A 22277-nucleotide genomic window follows, 5' to 3' on the forward strand; every position below is an offset into this window, starting at 1 on the left:
ATGAACTATAGTCAATTAGACCTGACCTGGTAGTAATTCATAGTAAAAGACATCTGGTTCAATCCCTTCAGTTTACAGATAAGGAACCTGAGACCCAAGGAGACTGGTGACATGTCTATGTCAGATTTCAGGTTTCCTGACTCGCAGATTACTACTTCTTCTGCCACAATGAGGATGCCCAGTTCAATTGAACTTAATCTAATAAAGTCTAAATGGCTTCACTTTCAATCCCTGCCCTATTCCACTTTCCATTCCTAATATTTTCCTGTATTCAAGGAAGTACCTTAGATAATATATGGACTCAATAAATATTTGACATTTTGATTTAAATCATTTACCAATGAATCCCTTTCTTTTCTCCTCTCCAAGTCATTCTTTCTTATTTCCATATTTCTTCTTTCTGTTCCCTCCCTTATGGACAGTGAAAAGAGTCATAGAATGTGGGTTCAAATGTTTATTCTGCTACTTACTGCCTGTGTGACATTGGACAAGTTGCTTAACTTCACCAGGACCTCAGTTTCCTCTGTAAAGTGAAGCCATTAGACCAGATTACCTCTCCTTTATCCCTCAATCTATGATCCTTACCTTCTCTTCTTCAGGCTCACATTCTCCCTCTCATCTCTTCTATAGGAGATCATCACCTCTATCCTGTTAAGTGGGCGGATTGGGCCTAATATCCAGTTGACTGAATGCTATGGTCTGAGACTGAAACACATGAAATCCGATGAGATCCACTGGTTGCACCCTCAACTGACAGTGGGCGAGGTGCAGGAGAAGTATGAGTGTCTACATGTTGAAGCTGAATGGAGGTAGGAGAGAGAAACAAATCCTATGGGTAGAAATGGGCTGCTAGGTAGTACAGTGGATAAAATGTCTGGAGTCCAGAAGACTCATCTTCATGATTTCAAATCTGGTTATAGTCACTTACTATATGTGACCCTGGACAAATCACTTAACCTTCAGTTTCCTCATCTGTAAAAAGACCTGGAGAAGGAATGGGAAACTACCCCAGTATCTAGGCTAAGAAGACCCCAAATAGGATTATGTAGAGTTGCTCTTGAATGAAAATATCAAAACAATGACAAAGTAGAGAATGTATTGGAATGGACTGACTGGAGGTCTAGGGAATTCTCTACCATCCCAGTACTTACTCTGAGACTCTGAAATAGTAGATGCCCCACAGAAAGAGGATGCTGGTTTAGGAAACTCTAATCCAGAAGTGTTCTTCCTTCTGCAGTCCTAACTTCAGAATCAAAAAGAAACAGTGTAATCCAATGGGTTTGAACTTGGGTTCAAATTCTAGCTCTGCCATTTATTTCCTCTATGATCCTGGGCAAATAACTTGACTTCTCTGGACTTTACTTTCCACAACTATAAAGAGAAGGAATTTGCCTCGATGACCTTAATGGTAGCTAGCATTTCTATATTAATAGCTAATATTTATATAGTGTTTAAGGTCTGCAAAGGACTTTGTCTATATTGTACTATAACACAATGTCTCCAAACCAATGATCTGTAATCCAAAAACTTCCTCAGTTGGAAAGATATTCCATAAGGACTCTTCAGGAACTATTGAAGAATGCTTGAGATAGAGATAATTAAATAGATGTAAGAAACATAACATGGCTTAATGAATAGAGTATTATGAGAACTAGGGTCAAATCTTGCCAGAGACACTAAGTGAATGAGCCAGAGCAAGTCACTTAAACTCATTGAGCCTTAGTCTGTTCATTTGTAAAGTGGAAATAATAGCATTTTAACATCTCCCTCATGGGGTTGTTTTGAGGCTCAAATAAGGGAACGTATGAGAGGTTATTTGAAAATTTTACGTTGGTTATTATTATTATTATTATTATTATTAGTAGTAGTAGTAGTAGTAGTAGTAGTAGTAGTAGTAGTAGTAGTACTAGTGGTCAATGAGGCATTCAACATACAATGGATCCCCTGAATCTGATGACCCTGACTCCGTCATTCTCTATCTTCTGCCCCACCCTAACTAAATCATTGGATGATAAATCTAGCCCTGGAAGGGACCTCAGATCCCATTTATTACAATCCCCTCATTTTATAGGTGAGGAGACTGAGGTCCAGAGAAATCAGTGATTTACCCAAAGTCATACAGGTAGTAAATGGAAGAATTGGGCTGTGATTCCTGTTCCCTTGATTTCAAATCCATCCCTCTTTTCACCACCCCCTGCTCTCTTCCTGAGAGGGAATAGGCTTTGATTTAGAGTTCAGAGAAAGCCCAAGAGAACCCCTATATGCCAGGCTCTTTGTCTGCCTCTGCCCCTCCTCTGCTGGCCCCTTTACCCACTTCAGGCACCAGCCACCCCACATCAGACCAGAGGTTCTGAATTTCCTGCCTCAGGTATGATCTGCAGATTCGCTACTTACCAGAGGACTTCATGGAGGCCCTGAAAGAAGATAGAACCACGCTGCTATACTTTTACCAACAGGTGAGTCTTCTGGGACTTTGTCCTTACTTAGGCCAGCATTGAAGGATAGCCACTTCAGCAGCTCTGCAGTGGCATTTATTCCCTGGCCTCATAGTTTCCTCATTCTGACTCTAGATTGGAATCTTAGCGTGTTAGAGCTGGCTCCCCAGGCAGCTTCTGTGCTATCATTTTTTCTGTCTCCCTTATCTAACCCTATATTCAAGGTTTCCACTTCATCTTCTGCTTTCTCAGGGAACTTTCTTACCTGGAAAATCAGGCTCTTGAAGAGAAAATAGGTTCTAGGAAAGAGTTTCTTGCCCCAGTCAGTGGAACAACTGAGTTTAAATCTTATACTCTCAATGAGTGTGGATATGAGAGAGGAAGAGATTGGGGGTCTGGGTTCATTGTCTATCTCCATACTTTTTCTTTTCTTTTCTTCTTTTTATGGTCTAAGTTCCTAAAGTGGTAATGAAGAGTAGGTTAGAGTAGGTACCCTTTTTTTTAACATTTAAATTTTTTTTTTTATTTTCACATTACTATAATAGTCTTGCGTAAAAGTAAACATAGTTCCCCCTCCCTCTATAAAGATACAGAAACCTCAAGAAAAATAAAGTAAGAGAAAAAAATAAGTGGACTGCAATCACTGTTCAGATACCATTGGCTCTGTCTCTGGGATGGTTCACATCCTTTATCATAAGTCCATCAGAGAAGTTACTTCAGTATTTTTTTCCCCACAGTTTCTATTGCTAGCTGTAATTTCCCTCCATTCTATTCCTCCCCACTCCCATTTATTCTATTCTCTCTCTCCTTTCACCCTGTCCCTCCTCAAAAGTGTGTTGTATCTAACTACCCTCTCCCATGATCTTCCCTCTCTTCTATAACCTACAGCCCTCCTCCCCTCCCCCTGTCCCCTTTCTCTCACCCCTTTCCTCTTCTTTTTTCCCCTCTAGGGTAAGATAGATTTCTATACTCTATGTTATCTCCTCTCTGAGGCACCTAGGATGAGAATGAAGTCTCACTCATTCCCTCTCATCTTCCCCCACCCCTTCCATTCCATTGCAAAGGCTTTTCCTTGCCTCTTTTATGTGAAATAGTCCATTCTACATCTCCTTTCCCTTTCTCTCAGTATATTCCTTTCTCACCCATTGATTTGATCTTTGTATTATACTTCATATTCAACTCCCTCCTGTGTCATATATATATATATGTGTGTGTATATATATATATATATATATACTTTCTATCTATTCTAATAAATGAGAAGGTTCATATGAGTTAACAGTTATCTTTCCATACAAGAATACAAGTAAACATTATTAAATTCCTTATAATTTTCCCTTTCTCTCTATGTTTTCCCTGAGTCCTGTATTTGAAGATCAAACTTTCTGTTCAGCTCTGATTGTTTCAACAGGAAAGTTTGAAAGTCCCCTGTTTCATTGAATATACATCTTTTCCCCTTAAAGAAGATGTTCAGTTTTGTTGGGTAGTTGATTCTCAGTTATAATCCAAGTTCTTTTGCCTTCCAGAATGTCACATTCTAAGCCCTACAAGCCCTTAATGAATATGCTGTTAAATTCTGTGTAATCCTGATTGTAGCTCCAAGATATCTGAATTGTTTCTTTCTGGTTGCTCATAATATTTTCTCTTTGTCTTAAGAGTTCTGGAATTTGGCTATAATATTTCTGGGAGTTTTTATTTTAGAATCTCTTTTAGGAGATTTCTCTCAAGTTCTATTTTTACCTTCTGCTTCTAGGATATCAGGGCAACTTTCCTGGCTATCACTATACTTTTTCACTGGCTATTCCCCATGGAACTCTGATTTTTCTCATCTCTGCATTTTAGAATCCCCTGCTTCCTTCAAAGTTCAGTTGATTGCTTCATATTGCATCCCACTAGCTTGATCCCACTAGCTGCTAATCCATTTCTCTCCCCCATTACTTAATCATTGGGACACACACACACACACACACACATATATTTAATTTACATATGTGTGTATGTGTCCTCTAATAGAATATAAATTCCTTGAGGCCAGGAACTGCTTGCTTCCGACTTAGTATGCTAGTTCAGTGCCTAATACACAGTAGATACTAAACAGATGCTCATTGATTGATTAATGTCCCTTTTTGCTCCACAGTTACGGAATGACTATATGCAACGTTATGCCAGCAAGGTCAGTGAAGGCATGGCACTCCAGCTGGGCTGTCTGGAACTCAGGTATGTGACTTTTAGTCTCTTATTAAGGCACCATCTGGATATGAGCCTGATACCATGGGCAGAGACTGTTCATCTCTTCTTGGTTTCCCTGTACACAGGTGACTCAGACTTCCTTTCTAGAGTCAAAGGGACAGAATAGGAGAAAGAGAGAAGTAGAACAAGATATGACACTTGGAAACTAAGATTTGACTACTTGTTAATTCATACTGGCCTATTTTTTCTGTCCACTATCCCTACTTCTCTCCTGTGTTACCTTGTTTCTTTATTTAGTTCTTTAGCATTCAGCCCTAAGCTGTCTCCTTACCTAAAATCAGCCTTTCTTATCCACCCATTTTTTCTAGTCTCATTTACAAACTATACTAAGCAAGGCATTCTATTCTTATGGGATAGACAGAGCTCTAGCCTAGGCAGGCAGAAGATCTGGGCTTAGTTTCATTACCCTTGCTGGTTTTGTCACTAAATCCTTCAGTGACCTTGGGTAGGTAACTTTATTTTTATGTGACTCAGCATCCTCACCTCCACAATGGAAGGGTTTGGACTAGATGATTCTAGGGTACTTCTTATCTCTCATATTCTCTCCTCAAGTGCTCTTTCACTGTTTGAATGCCTCTCCATCCAGTAGGCCATCTTTGTCTTTATTCCCAATTGTGTCTAGGCATTACCCTTAGCACTGTATAAGGATAGAGACAGAAAAACATTGTCACTTAGCTACATCTCCAAGTTATTACATATTCTATTCAAGATTATCCCAGCCTCTTGAAAAGGGAGGGAATCATGGGGAATAGCATTGGAAAACCATTCAGCTCACTGGTCATTGCAAAGCTGTGAGAGACTCTGGAAATCTTTCTTACTGTTCCTACTATTTGGAGAGAAAGAAAGGGAATTCTGGCTTTGTTTCTAGAAAATAGAGTGTAGGATGACCAGAGATGGACACAGGGGTATAGCAGGAAGAGACCTTAAAGACAATCTAGTAGTTTTTATTCCCTCATTTTACAGATAAGAAAATTAAGGCCCTAGGTTAAATTTGGATATACAGGTAGTAAATAGCAGAGCTAGATTTCAACTTCAGATCTTCTAACTTTAAATTCAGTATTTCAGCATCATACCTGTAGATGATTTGAACTTCCTATAAATTGCAGAGAGAGATGAGTGTTAGGAAGAGTTAGGATCCCCTCAATTTTTCTGAGGGAACTGTTTCTGTGACAATGTGCCCAACAGGATGCAGGATATAAGATGTTTCTCCTCCAAGAACAATATGCTTGACCTTCCCCATAATTTTTCCCTGGTTCTCTTTCTCTAGAATATTTTCAGCATGGCACACATTCATTTAAACAGCAACAAAGCAGCATAATTCCTTAAGTTAGAATATAAAGTCCTTTCCTATAGATCTGAGAAATCCAACTCTCCCAAAAAACTAATGATCTCTTAATGGACATTCTCCATCCTCCTTGACCTCTCATTTGACTTTATTCACAACCTTCTCCTCCTGCATGCTTATTACTTTCTGGGGTTTCATAATTGACCTCTCTTATACCTCCTCCTACTTTTCTAACTATTCTTCATCAATGTCCTTCACTTGATCTTCATCTATCTTATGCCCTCATTAACTGTGGGTGACCCTTGAGTTTCCAGTCTGAGCCTTTTTCTCTTCTCTCTTACTTGGTGAACTCATCAGATCTCAAGGATTCTGTTGTTAAGATCTATGCAGATTGCTTCCAGATTCATATATCCATCCCTAGTCTTTCTACTAAGCTCCAGTTCTGCATTCCAAACTACCCATTTGGACATTTTGAACTGGATGTCTCGTAGGTATCTCAAACTCATCAAGCCCAAATCAGAATCAATATCTTCTCTCCCTGGACCTTCCTTCCTCCCACATCTCCTGCCTTCTAAAACTTCTTATTACTATCAAGGGTGTAGCATCCTCTAAGTCAGCCTCTATAGACTTTGCTATTCAGCCATTTTGGCCATCCTAGTTGCTTAAGTCTATTTATTATTCCTCATATACAGTGCTTCATCTCCTGGCTCCCTGCCTTTCTGTCCCTATGTCTGAACTGCTTTCCCTCTTCATTTGTCTTTTAATTCATGTTTTCTTTCAAGTATTAACTCTTTACCACTTTCTGAATCTACTTGCCCTGGCCCAATTGCTAATGCCTTCCTTTCTAGGGCAACCTTGTATCTGCTTGCATCTTATATATGTATAATTTGTCTTCTTTGTTAAGATGTAAGCTCTTGAAAGGGAGGAGCTGTTTTTGCTTTTTTGTCTTTGTATTTCCCTCCTTTCAGACAGATTTGATATATAGTAAGTGCTTACTAAATTCTTAGTGTTTTGATTGGTGGAGTGATTTATACCAGACCCAAGACTGTTCCCTCCATCTCCATTTCCTAAAAGGTTGAAAGCAACCCAACAAGTTACTGTATAAAGGTATTACATGTCCTAGAATGAATGAAATAAAACATTAACTACCTTAATAGATTATGTGACACTGGTTGCAAGAGTCAGAGTACATGGGTTTAGAGTCCATCTCTGTTTTTTTCTTATCCATGTGATCTTGGGTAAATATTTTAACATTTCCTTAGATAGCTTCTAAAACTTCTTCTAGTTCTAAGTCTATTATCCTAAGAGAAAATTTCTTTTCCAGAAAAGATAAAGCTAATTTATATTATCGTTTGCTCAGTTAATTATGAATTACTTGTGTTAGCTGCTGGGGGTGAGGTGAAAGGGATTATCTATAAGAATCCTCTATGTTGACTACAGGGCAACCTCCAGCCTCAGACACTTACTAGCTATGTGACCCTGGTCAAGTTACTTAACCTTGTTTGTCTCAGTTTCTTCAAAATGTCCTAGAGAAGGAAATGACAAATCACTTCACCAATAAGATCCTAAATGGGTAACAATGAATTAGATAGGACTGTATTAACTGAACAGCAACAACAATAACAACAAATGGTGAATGCATTTAAATGAACTTATCAGCTATGAAATTATCACTTTTTCTTTTCAACTTTTTCTTTTCAGTTGCTCAACTGAAAAAAGAAATATATATGTTATTTGTCTTTATATCTGTCTTTTTCTTCTCCCTACACTCAAATTGTGATTTTTAAATTGTTGTTCCTATCCAGAAACTTTCCTATTAGAAAATAAGAATGCTTCATTTTCTAATGGTTAGATGGGCTCTGTGCAAGTTTTGAAATATAATGTAAACATTAAGCTGATTAAACAAAACAATAAGACCTTTAGTAAGCACTTAAGAGATGGGTTGATTTTGATATTTTGAAAGCAGTGACTAATCAATTCCCATTTCTGTTGGAATTTGTTTTACTTAGATCAAATAAGAGATAAATTAACATTTGTATTATTTTATGTGATTTTTTCTTTATTGAATTTTAATTGTTCATATATCTCCAGATATATGTATGGGTGGGTAAGAAGTGGAGGGCATCTTCAAAAAAATACATATGAGAAAACATAGAAAGGGAGTCAGATTGGTATAATAGAATTTAGAATAAGAGGGACCTGATTTCCTAGAATCTATTTCCTAGATTTGTAACCTCATGCAAGTCAAAATTCTCCATGCCTGAGTTTTTTCATCTATAGAATTAGAGGGTTGGACTAGACTACTTCTGAGGTTTCATTCAGTTCTAGAACCTCTGATTCCATCATGAAACTAAAGAAATTTATTTCTGACCATTTATAATACATTTAGGTAATTCAGGAAAGTGGGAAGGGAAGAAATGAAGAAAGTAAAATATTTTTTATAAACCTACATTAGAAATTTTAAAACAAACAAATCTCTAGACATAGTAGAGGAGGGTAATTGGCTTTAAAATAGGTATACAACAAATATTTCTCATATGTTCTTTCACTATTCACAAATAGCATATTTCAGTGGAAGAGTTTAGTGATGGAAGAGTAGGTAATCAACAATATGGTCAGCCAAGGAATTACCCTGACCAGTGGGGTCCAGGGATTTGACTGCCAAATTGCCAGGGCACAGTCTCAGAAAACTTTTGTCCTAGAAAATCAACCAGATTAAGTTTGTGCCTCAATTTCATTAGTGACTGATTACAAAGATTAGAAGAGGCAATTTAAATCAAATGGTGTTTTCTCTCACTACTGTTATAGCTTAATTACATTCATATTTACATGAATATTTTAAGATGGTATATTTTTAATAGAAAAAGTATAATTTAACACTTTATTGCTATCATTTTCTGTCTGTTACTAACATTTGAGAATAATGTAACTCAGTCTTAGTCTTCTTCTGCTCTGTGTTCCTCCCAACCTTCACCCAGCAGATTTATATCCAAGTGAAATTTAGTTAAAATGAACATCAAAGGCATTCAAAAAGTCAGTAGTTTTGTAAACTAAGGGGCTTGTGAGGGCAGGGAAAACAGGGCAAGTCCATAATATGTCTTTCTAGTCTATTCTGTTCCTCTCTTTTCTTTTTTTGTTTAGTTTTTCTGTTGTATCCAATTCTTCATGACCGCATTTGGGGTTTTCTTGGTAGAGATCTTAGAGTGATTTGCTTCTCCAGCTCATTTGACAGATGAGGAAATTGAGGCAAACAGGGTAAAGTGACTTGTCCAGGGTCACATAGTTACTAGATGTCTGATACCAGACTCAAGTCTTTTTGACTTCAGACCCAGCACTCTATCCACTGAGCCACCTAGCTGCCCTTCAGTCTCTGTTATTATGTTTTATTCTTTCTTATGGCCCCTTGTCATGGGGACGTTTAATCTTGAGAAGAGAAAGTGTACAGTGTTATTTGAAGGTTGTTATATGTGAGAAGGATTTATTTTGTGCTATTTGGTTCTACCTGTAATGGATATGGAAGAGGAAATTCCTCTTGAGCTGAGAGGTAGAGGTTGGACTACACAAGCTCTAGGGGTCTTTCTAATCTTAAGAATTCATGACAAAAGTCATCTCAGACAAGCTTCCTACTTTGGTTTAACTATTTCTCTTTTCCATAGTGACAATTTAAAAAAAATTTTTAAGGCAATGGGGTTAAGTGACTTGCCCAAGGTCACACAACTAAGCAATTATTAAGTGTCTGCGGCTGAATTCAAACTCAGGTCCTCCTGACTCCAGGATCGGTGCTTTATCCACTGTGCCACCTAGCTGCTCCTGACAATATTGTTTTAAAAAAATGGAACTGTAGCATGGAAGGATTTCCAAAGGACTTCTTTAAGGAGATGAAAGAGACACATACGAACATAGCAAGAGAAGCTATGTGAGGCCCATGGAAAAGATACCTACTTAGATGGGTCAAAATGAAGCAGCCATCTGGTACCAGGAAAGGTCAAGGTCATATCATCAGCTACTGTCTCCTTGGCTATTCTATATAGAAATGAAGCGTTCTGTCAACTGGGATAATCCAACTTTGGTTGGGACCTAGGTGTTCCTTTGACATATTAGGGGCTGAATATAAGAAAGACCTAGCTGTGGATGTGATCTGGGACTTTGCAGTTCTAAGTGGCTCTCCAAAAAAAAAAAAGTAGGTGAAATCAAATTAAAATCAATATAAAGAGCAGCAAAGAGAGCAAAAACCATCGCAAAACATGATTGAGAGAAAGAGGAAAGAGAACAAGGAGTTCTGCTTTTTTTCTTTAAATTCATTCAGATTTTTATTATAAATTTAACAAACACTAAATAAAATGGACATTTGCATACACACATATCAGAAGGGGGTTAAATATGAAGTTTTAACCTCTATTACATATAGTTTCTTTTTCTTTGTAAGTATATAAGTTCAACCTGTACCTTTCAAAGCTATCCTTTTTGTCTGTCCTTTCTGTTCTCTGAATTTTTTTTAGGTTTTTTTTTTTGCAAGCAGTGGGGTTAAGTGGCTTGCCCAAGGCCACACAGCTAGGCAATTATTAAGTGTCTGAGGTCAGATTTGAACTCAGGTACTCCTGACTCCAAGGCTGGTGCTCTATCCACTGAGCCACCTAGCTGCCCCATGTTCTCTGAATATTTAAAAAAGACTACCCTGCAACTTTCCTGTCTTTCCTTGCTTCCCTCTATCCTTCCTCTTATTTCCTGCTCACCCACCCTGGAAAAACATAAAGGAAAAATAAAATTCCTGTAACAAATATTGCTATTATGAAACAAAACAAATCCACACCTTAGCTATGTCTGAAAATATCTATCTGCTTCTCCTTGGTTATAGGAAGAAGGAAAAATTCTGTGTATATAAGAATCTCAATTCTTTTTTTTCAAATTAACTAATAAAACTGCCTCTTTTTCTCTTACCAAATGTGTGTGTCCTTCAGTCATTGTCTATGGATCTAGTCATAATAGAGTGAGGACTTTGCACCCTAGAGCTGTAGACAATGGATCTAATTTTAGGGATGGCCCTGGGTGAAGAGTCTTTTTTTTTTAAGTCAGACTTTGGAACTTTGGAACTGTTCAATCAGGGTTTCCCCAAGATACTTGGAATTCCTCTAGGCCAATATGCATCAGTAAGAGAGATTTAGTTGCAGAGCTGCTCTACTAACCACCATCTATCCTATTCTTGACTTCTCTTTCTCCATAGGCGGTTCTTTAAAGACATGCCCCATAATGCCCTTGACAAGAAGTCCAACTTTGAGCTCTTGGAGTAAGTATCTACAATCCTTCCCTACTTTGCAAACTGTATCTTCATTCCCTTTTGTCCCTTTTGCTATTCCCCAGATACTTAACTTTTATCCCATTTTGATGAAGCAAATTGACAGAGTTCAATCATTCCTGGATCAAGTGGGACCTTCCACCCTTTACCCCCAAATCCAAGCCTTCTGTTCATTTATGATTGAAAAAGAAGTTTGGGGTTTTATTAGTTGATTTCTCTTTTAGGAAGGAGGTGGGCCTGGACCTATTTTTCCCAAGGCAGATGCAAGAGAATCTGAAGGTGAGGAAGAGGAAGGAAGAGAGAATGTCTCCAAATTGTCTAACAAAGGGAAGGGTAGAAGTGTTCTTTGGGAAACTAGTGAATATTTATTTTTAAGGTCATTTATGGGCAGGTTAGACTGTAGAAAGGGGAAATTTTCTCAGTTTGGTTTTATTTAATGCCATATGTTTAAATTTGTTGAGTCTAGTGGGGTCTTGGGGATTTTTCTATAACAGATGGCATCTTCTCCTACCATATTTATATGGTGGTTCTTCTTTTATCTGGCCTATGGGTAGGTAGCCTAAAGGGTAGGGTGGGAATCAGGAGCAGCAGAGTTTCAATGAGCTCCACTCTCCTCTTCCAACTCTTACTGTTTCTCCTCTACAGCCCAAACAGTTCCGAAAGATGATACAGCAAACCTTTCAGCAGTATGCCTCACTGAAGGAAGAGGAATGTGTCAGGAAATTTTTCAACACACTTGCAGGGTTCGCCAACATTGACCAGGAGACCTATCGCTGTGAACTCATAGTAATGACTTCTCCAACTTTCTTCATCTCCAAATTAGATTTTATGTCTCTCAGTGTCTAGGCTCCATGAGGTCTGCAGAGAGAAAAACAAACAAATCAACCCCCCAGCTTAGGGTGTTCTGGAGGGTCAGAGCATCCAGAAGAAGTATATCTACTTTAAGTAGATTACCTTTGTTTCCTTTATAAAATAAGGTTATCTAATACTTTACTTATTTGAATCTAGGGGACTGAACCAGATGATTTTTTTAAAGTCTCTTCTGATATCTATCATTCCCTCTGTTGTTGTTGTAGTAGTATCTGAGTTAGGTGGTTTAAAAGCAGGATGGGGACTCTGCTTGGGGAATAAAAGGACTTCAGGAATCTGACAGAACTAAGGAAAAACTGTCCCACCTACTCTTATAGCAAAACAAGTCACAACCTATTGAACCCCTACTACATATCAAGAAGAATGCTGGATGGGGGCCATAAGAAAACAAAAGTAAAAGCCCCTCTGTTTAAGGGGCTTATATTTTAAACCAGTAGAGGGATTGAATTCTAATTTAATTGGTTTGTGCCTACAAGGGGACTGAGGGGTATAAAGACAAAACCAAACCAAAAGCTGATCTATTTTTAACAAATTTTCATCTTGTCCAATTGGAGACCTGTTCTTGAATTGTGGCTTTGAAGGGATTGAGTGCAATGATTTCCTTTCTTTACCTTTCTTCCAGCAAGGGTGGAATATTACTGTAGATCTGGTCATTGGTCCCAAAGGTATCCGCCAGCTGACAAGTCAAGATGCAAAGGTAGGTTATAAGAAATATGTGACAAGGAGGTGAGGGGGGAACCCTTTAGGACAGAGCAGTCAGAGCTCCCCTTATATTCTTCCTCTGTCTATAAGGTCATAGAAGGAAAATAAAAATTCAACAAACATTTAATAAGTGCTGCCTACCATGTGCCAGACAAAAAAACAGAAATAATGGACTTCATACCATTTAAAAGCAGCTTATACAAAGATAATTTAACAAATTACAAAATAGTTTCTGAAGAAAGAGCATGTATCTAATATGATGGGTAATTTGTTAATAATAGAGCAGTATTCCAGTGAGCACAATGGAAGGGAGAGTGAAAACAGGGATGGATGCTATGGAAGGATATAAAGGAAGATGTGGTTTAAAGAAATAAGGGATATAGAAGAGTCTTCAGGAGATGACCACAAGAGAACTTTAATTCATTTTAATATAGCTAGTATTTAACTGATCATCTTCATCATGGTATGAACTCTACTCAATGCCAAGCTACAAGGACAAAACATTGTCTATAAAAGCATCCCAGAAGGAGAACTCTCCCTTCCTTTTCCCTGCTCCTCCCCATACCTCCCCAAGTCAAATGTTCTAGTTGGGCCTGGTCCTTGGGTTCTGAGTGACCATCAAAATCTAGATGGTGTTTCCTTTCTCTGAATGAATGTAAAGAGTCACTTATTCCTTCTAGCCCACCTGCCTGGCAGAGTTCAAGCAGATAAAGTCCATCAAGTGTACACTGGTAGAAGATGGACAAGCACTACTCCAGCTGGGGATTGAAGGAGCACCTCAGGTAAAATCTCTCCCCTAGAGCATTGGTGGCTCTATAAGAGTCATCAAAAACAATTAGGTAGTAGTACTCTTCTAAGTCCAATTTAGTTGTGACTAGAATAGAAAAAAGAATCTGTGATATCCTTATTGTGGGTGAATTCACCTATGAAGTCACTTGTCTATTCTCTATATATTGTATCTGCCTACATATATGCTGTCTCTCCCATTAGAATGTGAACTCCTTGAGGGCAAAGGGAATTGTTCCTTTTCTTCAGGTTCCAACCAAGACTTCTTGACTTTAAGTCCAGTACTATAACCATGATGTCATGTTCCTTTTCAATTTCCTGTGGTCAGCTTAGGCAGTATAGTAGTTAGGGTTCTGGATTTGCAATCAGGAAAACCTGGGTTCAAATTTCATCTGTAATTCTTACTAGTTACATGCCTCCTTCCTCACAAGTTTTTATAAGAATCAGATGAGAAAATGTATGTAAAGCTACTCTGGATTGGGTGCTCACTAGACCCAAATTGGTGAGATTGAGTCAAACAAGGCAGATGACAAAAAAAGACCAAAAGCAATCAGATCCTGATCTTGAAGAGTTATACCCACTTCTCAGTGCTGGTTTATATAGACCATCATGTCACCTACCACCAAGTGGGCCTTAGCATATTTAGTCTTACAGTGAAGCAGGTTCTTTTACTTAATTTGGGATTTGAATAGGTCAGATATCTTCAAAGAACAAGATCCTATTTTAGTGATAATGGTAACTTGTTCTGGGGCTCCCATGTTACATAATCATGACCAGAGGCTGCACATGAATACTGAATTTCTAATTATACCATTGGCCCAGTTAGCCCCTTAGGGCCCATGGTCTGGGGAAAACATATGGTATCGACTACAAAAGCCCTTTGCAACTCTTAATACACTAAATAATAACAATATCTAACATTTATGCATTTATGTAGCACTTTTAAGTTTTGCAAAGGACTTAGCCTGTTTTCTCATTTGGTCTCCTTTTTTTTCCTCTGTTGGTCTTTTAAGGTAAATACCATTATCATCATCATCCTCAGCTTATAGATGAAAATAATGAGGTTTGGAGACGTAAGTGACTTACCAAGAGTTACATGTCTAGTATGTGTTTAAGGAAGAATTTGAACTCAGGTCTTCTTGACCTTAAGCCTGCACTCTACCCATGGTTCCACCTAACAATATGAATAAAATTTGAGCTGTTGTCATTATTGAGAAAAGAGCATCCAACTCTTTCATAGTGTTTCAGGTTGTCAGAGTATCCAGGAAGCAGGGTCTCAGAGGATAGGTATTTATGTGGAAGATAACAGTGTTTGAATTTTAAGGTTGGTGAAGGTAAGTAGGACTTAAGGCTAGCAGCAGGTGGTGAAATAGAACAATGGGCCTGGAGTAAGGAAGACCTAAGTTCAAATGTGACTTCAAATGCTTAATAGCTGCATGACTCTGAACAAATCACCTAACATCTCTCTGCCTCAGTTTCTCCATCTGAAAAATGGGAATCCTAATAATTGAACCTATTTCCTCCAAGGGTCGTTATGAGGATCAAATGAGAAACTATTTATAAAATGTTTTTCAAAACTTAAAAGAACTATGTAAAGGCCAGCTACCATTATTATTAGAGGGCTAGTCAAAGGAACTGATCCTGAGAAGCAGAAGATAGGTCTCAAGAAACTCTGAGAGGGACAGCTAGGTGGTACAATGGAGAGAGCATTGGCTCTAGAGTCAGGAGGACCTGAATTCAAATGTGACTTCAGATACTTACTAGCTGTGTGATCCTGGGCAAATCACTTAACCCAGATACCTCCAAAAAATAAGAAGCTTTGAGAAACAGCTGGAGAAACAGGGGAGTAGCCTAGGTAGCATATTTAGAAGCCATACACTGCTCCTAGCTCTTACACAGAAAGATTCTGGTCACTGTGCTATACAGGCTCAACTCTATATACACTGAATATATTTTCACTGTGGTCCCCTTGGATCTCTTCCTCTCTGTTTTTCCTTTGCAGTCCTTGTCCATCAAAACTTCCTCCCTGGCTGAGGCAGAGAACATGGCTGATCTGATTGATGGCTATTGTCGGATACAGGGTGAACATCAGGGTTCCCTCATTATTTGCCCCAAGAAAGGTGGGTACTTTTAGTAATCAGGAAATGGGAGTGGAGCTGAGGAATCTCTGGGTCAGGCCTGAAGGAAGCTAATAGAACAATGGGAAAGAAGTCTTGAAGAAGTAGGACTGTTCTTGGGTTAGACCCTGGCTTTTATCCTGAGATGCACAGGCTCAGAAGCTGTTGAGTTGAATGGACCTTTTAGTCCAATCTCTTCATCTTTTTGGTTCCTTCTTCCTTGACCCCCATGCCTAGAATGCTCTCCCTTCTCACTTCCACTACTCTCTTCAAGGGTCTGCTCAAATGCCATTTCTTACAAGAAATCTTTTCTGAAACCCCAGGTTGCTAGTGCTAACTCTCCCAAAATTACTTTGTATTTATTCTGCTATTATTTTAAATATATATATATATATATATATATATATATATATATCTGTTGTTTCCACCAATAAAATAATAAAATGTAAGTTCCTTTGGGGCAGGACTTGTTTTATATCCCTATTATCTACCTCAACTTTTACTTATTTTTAAATTAATTTTAAATGAATCTATTAGTTTTATTAGTATTTTATTTATTATAATGATTATATATCATTATATAATATTATAATAATGAATAAATAAATATTGTTTTACTGTATAACCTTAGGAAACTCACGTGACTCTCTCAGTGTCAGTTCCTTAACCACTGAGATTGGACTGGTTAGCTGCCTTCTCCCACCCCAACACCAAATCTGTATTCCAGGATCTGTAGACTCCATGAAAATTAGGATAGGAATCAATCTAACAAACAGAAAAAAAGCTTCTAGGAGTAGTGGAGCTGGCCAATGACCACCCAGTACCTAGACTCTTTTTCTCTCCCTTTTATCTCTTTTAGATGGTGAGAAGCGGAACAGCTTGCCTCAGATCCCTACCCTGTGAGTAAAATGGAACAGCTTTGAGTGAGAACTGGAATGGGTCCTGTATGAAAAAAGGAAGGACAAATAGAAACTTCATCTCTTAGAGATTTGTTAGTTTAGGTTCTATTTCATTCATTACTGTGATGTTCCCATGTCTTAATGGTAGCCTGGATTGTTTTAGCAGGGAAACTTGTCACCATACCTGACAGTGGTAACTGAGAACATTACTGGGAGAGAAGAAGGGAAGTACTGGCTGCCATTTTTCATACTAGAAATTAGATATATTTTAGTATTGGGTAGACTCTCTTGGAAACTCCTTTCAAAGCTCCTGGATCAGGTCATCTGGAGAGGAAACTAGTTTAGAGTGGAGGAAGTTGGAATGCAATGGTGGGACTTAATCCAAAGGTCTATTCTCAGACTAACCTATAATTCTGACTCTTTTGATGCTTCCCCTTCTATAGACACTTCGGAGAAAGGAGAAACCAGTTCTCAGAAAGCTGCAGCATTGGTAAGCCCCATATATTCATCAGTCTCCTCCTTACCCGGCCTCTTTCAAAATTCTTCCAATGTCTCCCTCAGGATAGAAATAAAGACAGTTTTAATCCATTGCTAGTTCTTCCCATGGCACACATAATTTCAGTTAAAGGCCTTAATCCAAGGGGTTACTTTCATTCTTTCCCTAGGTTTTTGGCCTATCTGAGGCTAATGAAGAGGAAAAATACAGGGTGGGGACTGGGAGGTGGTGGTGGAGGGTGAGAAAGCCCTTCCACATTCTGACCCCACTCTAAGGATCAGTTTTGATAATAAAAGCAAGGATTGCTGGAAAGATTCAGCCCCAAGGGGCAAAAGACTTAGAATAACACTGTCCTTTTTTCACCCATACCCACCAGTTTCATTCTCCTCTCAGTACCTCTTGCTGGCTCAGTTATCAGACAATGGAGAGAATTACCCCATAGGAATGTTTCTGATCCTCTAAAGATCCAGAGACATGGCTCATGGAAACTCCATTGTCCCTGAGCAACAGGGTGTAGAACCACCCACTGGATTCTTGATTCATGTGGTTCGGGAGCATCTTGACAATGGGATGGGCCCTCCCTTTGTCATTGCAGAATCAGACATTTATGCAGAAATTCCTGATGACACCCTTCGGAGATCTGCAGGTAGGTCCTGGGCAAAATTGCAAACTTTCCCATACACCCCCAAAAGAAATCTCTAGTGCATAGCACAACACATGTTACATAGTAGGTGTTTAATAAATATTTGTTGACTGAATGAGGAAAACCACACAGTGTCCAGGCCTTGACTAGAATGTTAATAAGAAAATCTCCTTCATTCTTTCCTATATTTGGCACCAACAGTCCTATGCAAAGACAGAACACCTGAGTTGTCATTCATTTGAGTGATATTAATGTTAGTATTTATTCATTCAATTTTTTTCTTTATTTGTTTCTCAAGGCAATCAGGGTTAAGTGACTTGCCCTGAGTCACATGACTAGTACATGTCAAGTGTGTCTGAGATTGGATTTGAACTCAGGTTCTCCAGACTCCAGGGCCAATGCTCTATTTACTGCTCCATCTAGCTATACCTTATTCAACAATTTTTGAACTTGATTCAAGAAGACAACATGCCCCAAACCTTCCAAGGGGAAAACTCTTTTCTGGGTCTGAGAAAACAGGGAAACCCAGATATATTAAAAACTCCTGAGGGAGATAGAATAGAAAAATGGAAAGATACTAGCTTTGTGATTAAAGGATGAGATTTCTAATCCCACCTATGATATTCGATTGCATGACCTTGGATAAATCACAAACTCTCTGAGCCTTCATTTCCTTCTTTCTAAACTAAAATGATGTACTAAATTGTCTTTGAGCTCCTTTCTAGCCTTTGATATCTAAGCCTGTCAAAACTATGAAGGTCAATCTCTTCATTTTCTAGGACAGAAAACTAAAGGCCAGAGAGATTAAATTACTTATTCAAGGACATATGATCACTTAGTGAATATCCTTGATGTTCTGAAGTGATCAGAATTCCTTGCATTTTCCATATTACTATCCTGATTCCAAGCCCTACCCTATCCCTCCCTGAGCCCTGGTCAAGGGTACTATGGCTAGGTCATTGGGAAAGCCTGGAACCTTCAATTAACTGGCAATGGGTATAATGTTTAGGGAGCTAGACTTGGAGTTCAGAAGATCTGGGACCAAATCCACCTCAGATACTTGCTAGCTATGTGACAAATCTCTTAGCCTCTCTGGGACTTAGATCCGTTATCTGAGAAATGCAAGTACTGGTCTTAATGGCCACCAAAGTCCCTGCAGCTCTGAATTCTACTTATTTCTTGTACCTTATTTTATCTTATAAGTATTCAGATTCCTGGGAAGAATCATTAACATGCATTTAACCCTCTCTGGGGCTCATGGTTTTCTGCCTGTCTTCAGGTCTGGAGTATGGTATTGCACGTGAGGATGTAGTTCTGGGTCGCATCCTGGGAGAAGGTTTCTTTGGTGAGGTGTATGAAGGTGTCTACCAGAATCACGTAAGTACTAGTCGATCTAACATCTTCTCTCATTTCCTTAACCATTTGATCCAGGATCCAGGCCATTAAGATGTAAGAGGATGTTGGGATGGGAGGGGGGCAGCGGGAAATAAGTAAGGAAGGATTGTCTGTGCCCATTTGGAAGCAGAAATGGTCATGAAATTTTAAGGTAGTGGAGGTAATGAGAAAAGAGAATAACTTACTATCACAGCACAAAAGTCAAGAATAGAACAGAGGCACGCTTTGAAGGAAGAGGGGAAAAGAAGTGCTAAGTGGAAGAAAGAAATGGAAAAAATATTTATTAACATCTTTCTATGTACCAGACACTGTGCTAGACACAAAAGCAAAAGGAGCTTCTCTCAAGAAGCTTACATGCTAATAGAGGAAGGAGATAGAAATCATCTGATTCAATATTCTAATTTTACAAATGGGAAATGGAGGCTCAGCTATATATGACCAAAGTCATAGAGGTAGTAAATGGCAGTATTGGAATTTGAGTCTACATCTTTTGAACCAGACACAGGGTTCTTTCCACTGTATCATAATGCTTCTCATAAGATAAGATAAGGTATTGGAGCACCCCACTGAGTCCATAATACTGGGGTCAGGACCGACATGTCTAAAGCAGATTGAGAAAGAGCAGGGATGGGGTAAAACCAGGGGTGTGACCAGAGAGCCTCTGCCTTAAAATTCTATATGTACCTGAAATCTATCCTTCTGGGCAACTTGGGGATCTTCTGGGAAACAAGGAAGTTCCAAATCACTTGGCTATTTTATGGAGAGAGGGTAGGTTCTGTTCATCCTGGTTTGATTGATTTCCTTTTAGGCCACAAACAGAGATACACAAGTCAGTAGGAAAGTGGATGTTTCTATAGAAGATCCCAAAGTGGAAGGGAAGGTTTCCAGAAGTTAGGGAGATAGCAGTCAGAAAAAAGGAGGTATAGCTATGTTTAATCGGATTGAGAAACACTAGGACTGAAAAACCAAAGCTTTTTTCTGGACTTCATCAGGGCACAGTCTTGACGGGAAGGGCCCAGTAAAGCATGGGGGTCATGCCAGGGGAAGTGGGCAGGCAGAGACACTTTACCTAGACTACCAAACTGTACCAAGAGGCCCTGAACATATATCTCTGGTTGCAGAAAGGAGAGCGGATCAATGTGGCTGTGAAGACCTGTAAGAAGGATTGCACTTTTGAAAATAAAGAGAAGTTCATGAGTGAAGCAGGTAGGTTAGCTACCTGATGGATCATAGGATCATAACTCTAGACATCATTCAGGTAATAAGCCATACAGACTGAGGTCCTTTGACTCTGAAGTTCTTTCCATTAAATCACCCTATCTCCTTTGATGATGATCTTGCTTAGAAAGGCAAACAGATGTTGACAATAGAAGGAAAATCCTATTGGGCCCAGAGCCCATAGTGAAATGAAATCTCTGAGTTGGGAAGGCCGAGAGGAGGAGGAGGAGGAAGCAAATGGGGCAGAAGGACAGGGAGGGGATTACTAATGAGGCCCAAGAAGGGAATCTTGGGAAATAAGGAAAACTAGTCGCCTCTATCTGAAGCTTCCCCCCAATCATCTCTACTACCCCCCCCCCCATTTGGGGCAGGATGTAGACTTTCAAGATGGATTTTTTCAATTTGTATTTATAATTTTTGTTTTAATATTATCTTCAGTTTCTAATATATATCCTTCATTTCTCTCCTTCCCAGAGATCCATCCAAGTAAAAAGGAATAAAAAAGGAAGGTAGGGGAGAGGGTAGAAGAGTAGTATAGTAAAATCAACCAGTGTATCAACTTATGATTCTGACAACATATTCTTTGTTCTATACTCCTAGCCCCCCCATCTCTATAAAACAGGGAAGAAGATATATTTTCTAATCTCTTAAATTTGGTTATCATAATTACTCCATATTCAGTTTCTTTTCTTTTCTATTTCTGCCTTCAACTTTCTGTAACTTTGTTCTCTCCTGGCCCCACCCTAGTGTTAATGAAGAACTTGGATCATCCCCATATTGTGAAGCTGATAGGTATCATTGAGGAAGAACCCACATGGATTATCATGGAGCTATACTCATATGGAGAGGTGAGCACAGAGAGGGAGAGGAAAGACTCTTCTGTAGGGGCAAATCAATCACCTGGTGATTCGTTGGTCCAAGACTGATCTGGGTTCCTCAGGGTGAAATATTTTAAGATTATAGGTTCTGAATCTCAGCATTGTGTTTTCTTTTTTTCAGTAAGAGCAGATGACTAGATTCACAGGTGTTATCAGAAAAAATGTATACTTTAGGTAATCATATAGGATCTCATTGCCTGTCACTTAAACTTTTGCAGTAGCCTCCTAACCGGTGTCATTGCCTTTTTTAGTGTCTTGTCTTTCTAATTTACCATCCATATAACAAGTTAATATTTCTAGAGTACTAGTTTGCCTATATGGCTCCTCTGGTCAAGAAGTTTCAGTGGCTCCCAATTGCCTCTAGAATAAAATACAAACCATCTAGATGGCATGTGAAACTCTTCACAATCTAACCAGTCTATCTTTCCAAGATAATTATATATCATTCCCATTCTCATATTCTAGCTTGATATATTCCCTAACAGTATACGACATATCATATCCAACTTCTCTGGGTTCCATGTCCAGAATGGCTTTCCTCTTCCCCTCTTCCCCTTGGAACCTCTAGCTCTTTTTAAGTTTCAGCATAAGGCAGCATAGCCCACTGAGAAATTGTATGATGTCATAGATAGGAGGACTTTGAATCAGGGAAGATTATGGGCTGGCTATATGTCCCTAGGTAAGCCATTTAACCCCTTTGTGCCACAGTTTCCTCTTTTTAAAAATGAGAGGGTTGGATTCCATGACCTCTGAATTGCTTCTAGCTCCCAAGTCTATGATCCTTTAATTACATGTCATATACATTCCACAAGAGGCATTTCCTGATCCCTTTAATTGGCATCCCCCCCCAATTACTTTGCATTTATTTAGTCTATAATTTGTGTGGACTTTTTTATGTATATGTCATTTCCCCTAGAAGCATGTAAGCTCCTTGAAGGCAGGGACTGTTTCATTTTTGTCTTTGATTCTCCAGTTGTATCCCCCTTTGTATTTGGAAAAGAAAAGATACT

At 38.8% G+C, this 22277-nt stretch overlaps 1 protein-coding gene across 10 annotated transcripts in view; it reads left to right on the top strand.

Annotated features, from left to right (window-relative positions):
• The window catches only part of PTK2B (protein tyrosine kinase 2 beta), a 177985-nt gene that overhangs the window by 130138 nt on the left and 25570 nt on the right, over positions 1–22277 (top strand). For all 10 annotated transcript variants that reach the window (XM_074209992.1, XM_074209986.1, XM_074209984.1 and 7 more), the window contains 15 exons: positions 631–809; positions 2369–2456; positions 4573–4652; positions 11192–11254; positions 11488–11542; positions 11909–12049; positions 12756–12830; positions 13516–13617; positions 15624–15741; positions 16598–16637; positions 17081–17127; positions 17729–17779; positions 19056–19153; positions 20293–20377; positions 21137–21237. In XM_074209992.1, the coding sequence (XP_074066093.1) occupies positions 715–809; positions 2369–2456; positions 4573–4652; positions 11192–11254; positions 11488–11542; positions 11909–12049; positions 12756–12830; positions 13516–13617; positions 15624–15741; positions 16598–16637; positions 17081–17127; positions 17729–17779; positions 19056–19153; positions 20293–20377; positions 21137–21237 (1239 nt within the window). In that variant the 5' untranslated portion in view covers positions 631–714. The remainder of the gene's footprint in view (positions 1–630; positions 810–2368; positions 2457–4572; positions 4653–11191; positions 11255–11487; positions 11543–11908; positions 12050–12755; positions 12831–13515; positions 13618–15623; positions 15742–16597; positions 16638–17080; positions 17128–17728; positions 17780–19055; positions 19154–20292; positions 20378–21136; positions 21238–22277) is intronic.

This window comes from Macrotis lagotis, chromosome 1 (genome assembly GCF_037893015.1).
Source record: "Macrotis lagotis isolate mMagLag1 chromosome 1, bilby.v1.9.chrom.fasta, whole genome shotgun sequence".
NCBI lineage: Eukaryota > Metazoa > Chordata > Mammalia > Peramelemorphia > Peramelidae > Macrotis > Macrotis lagotis.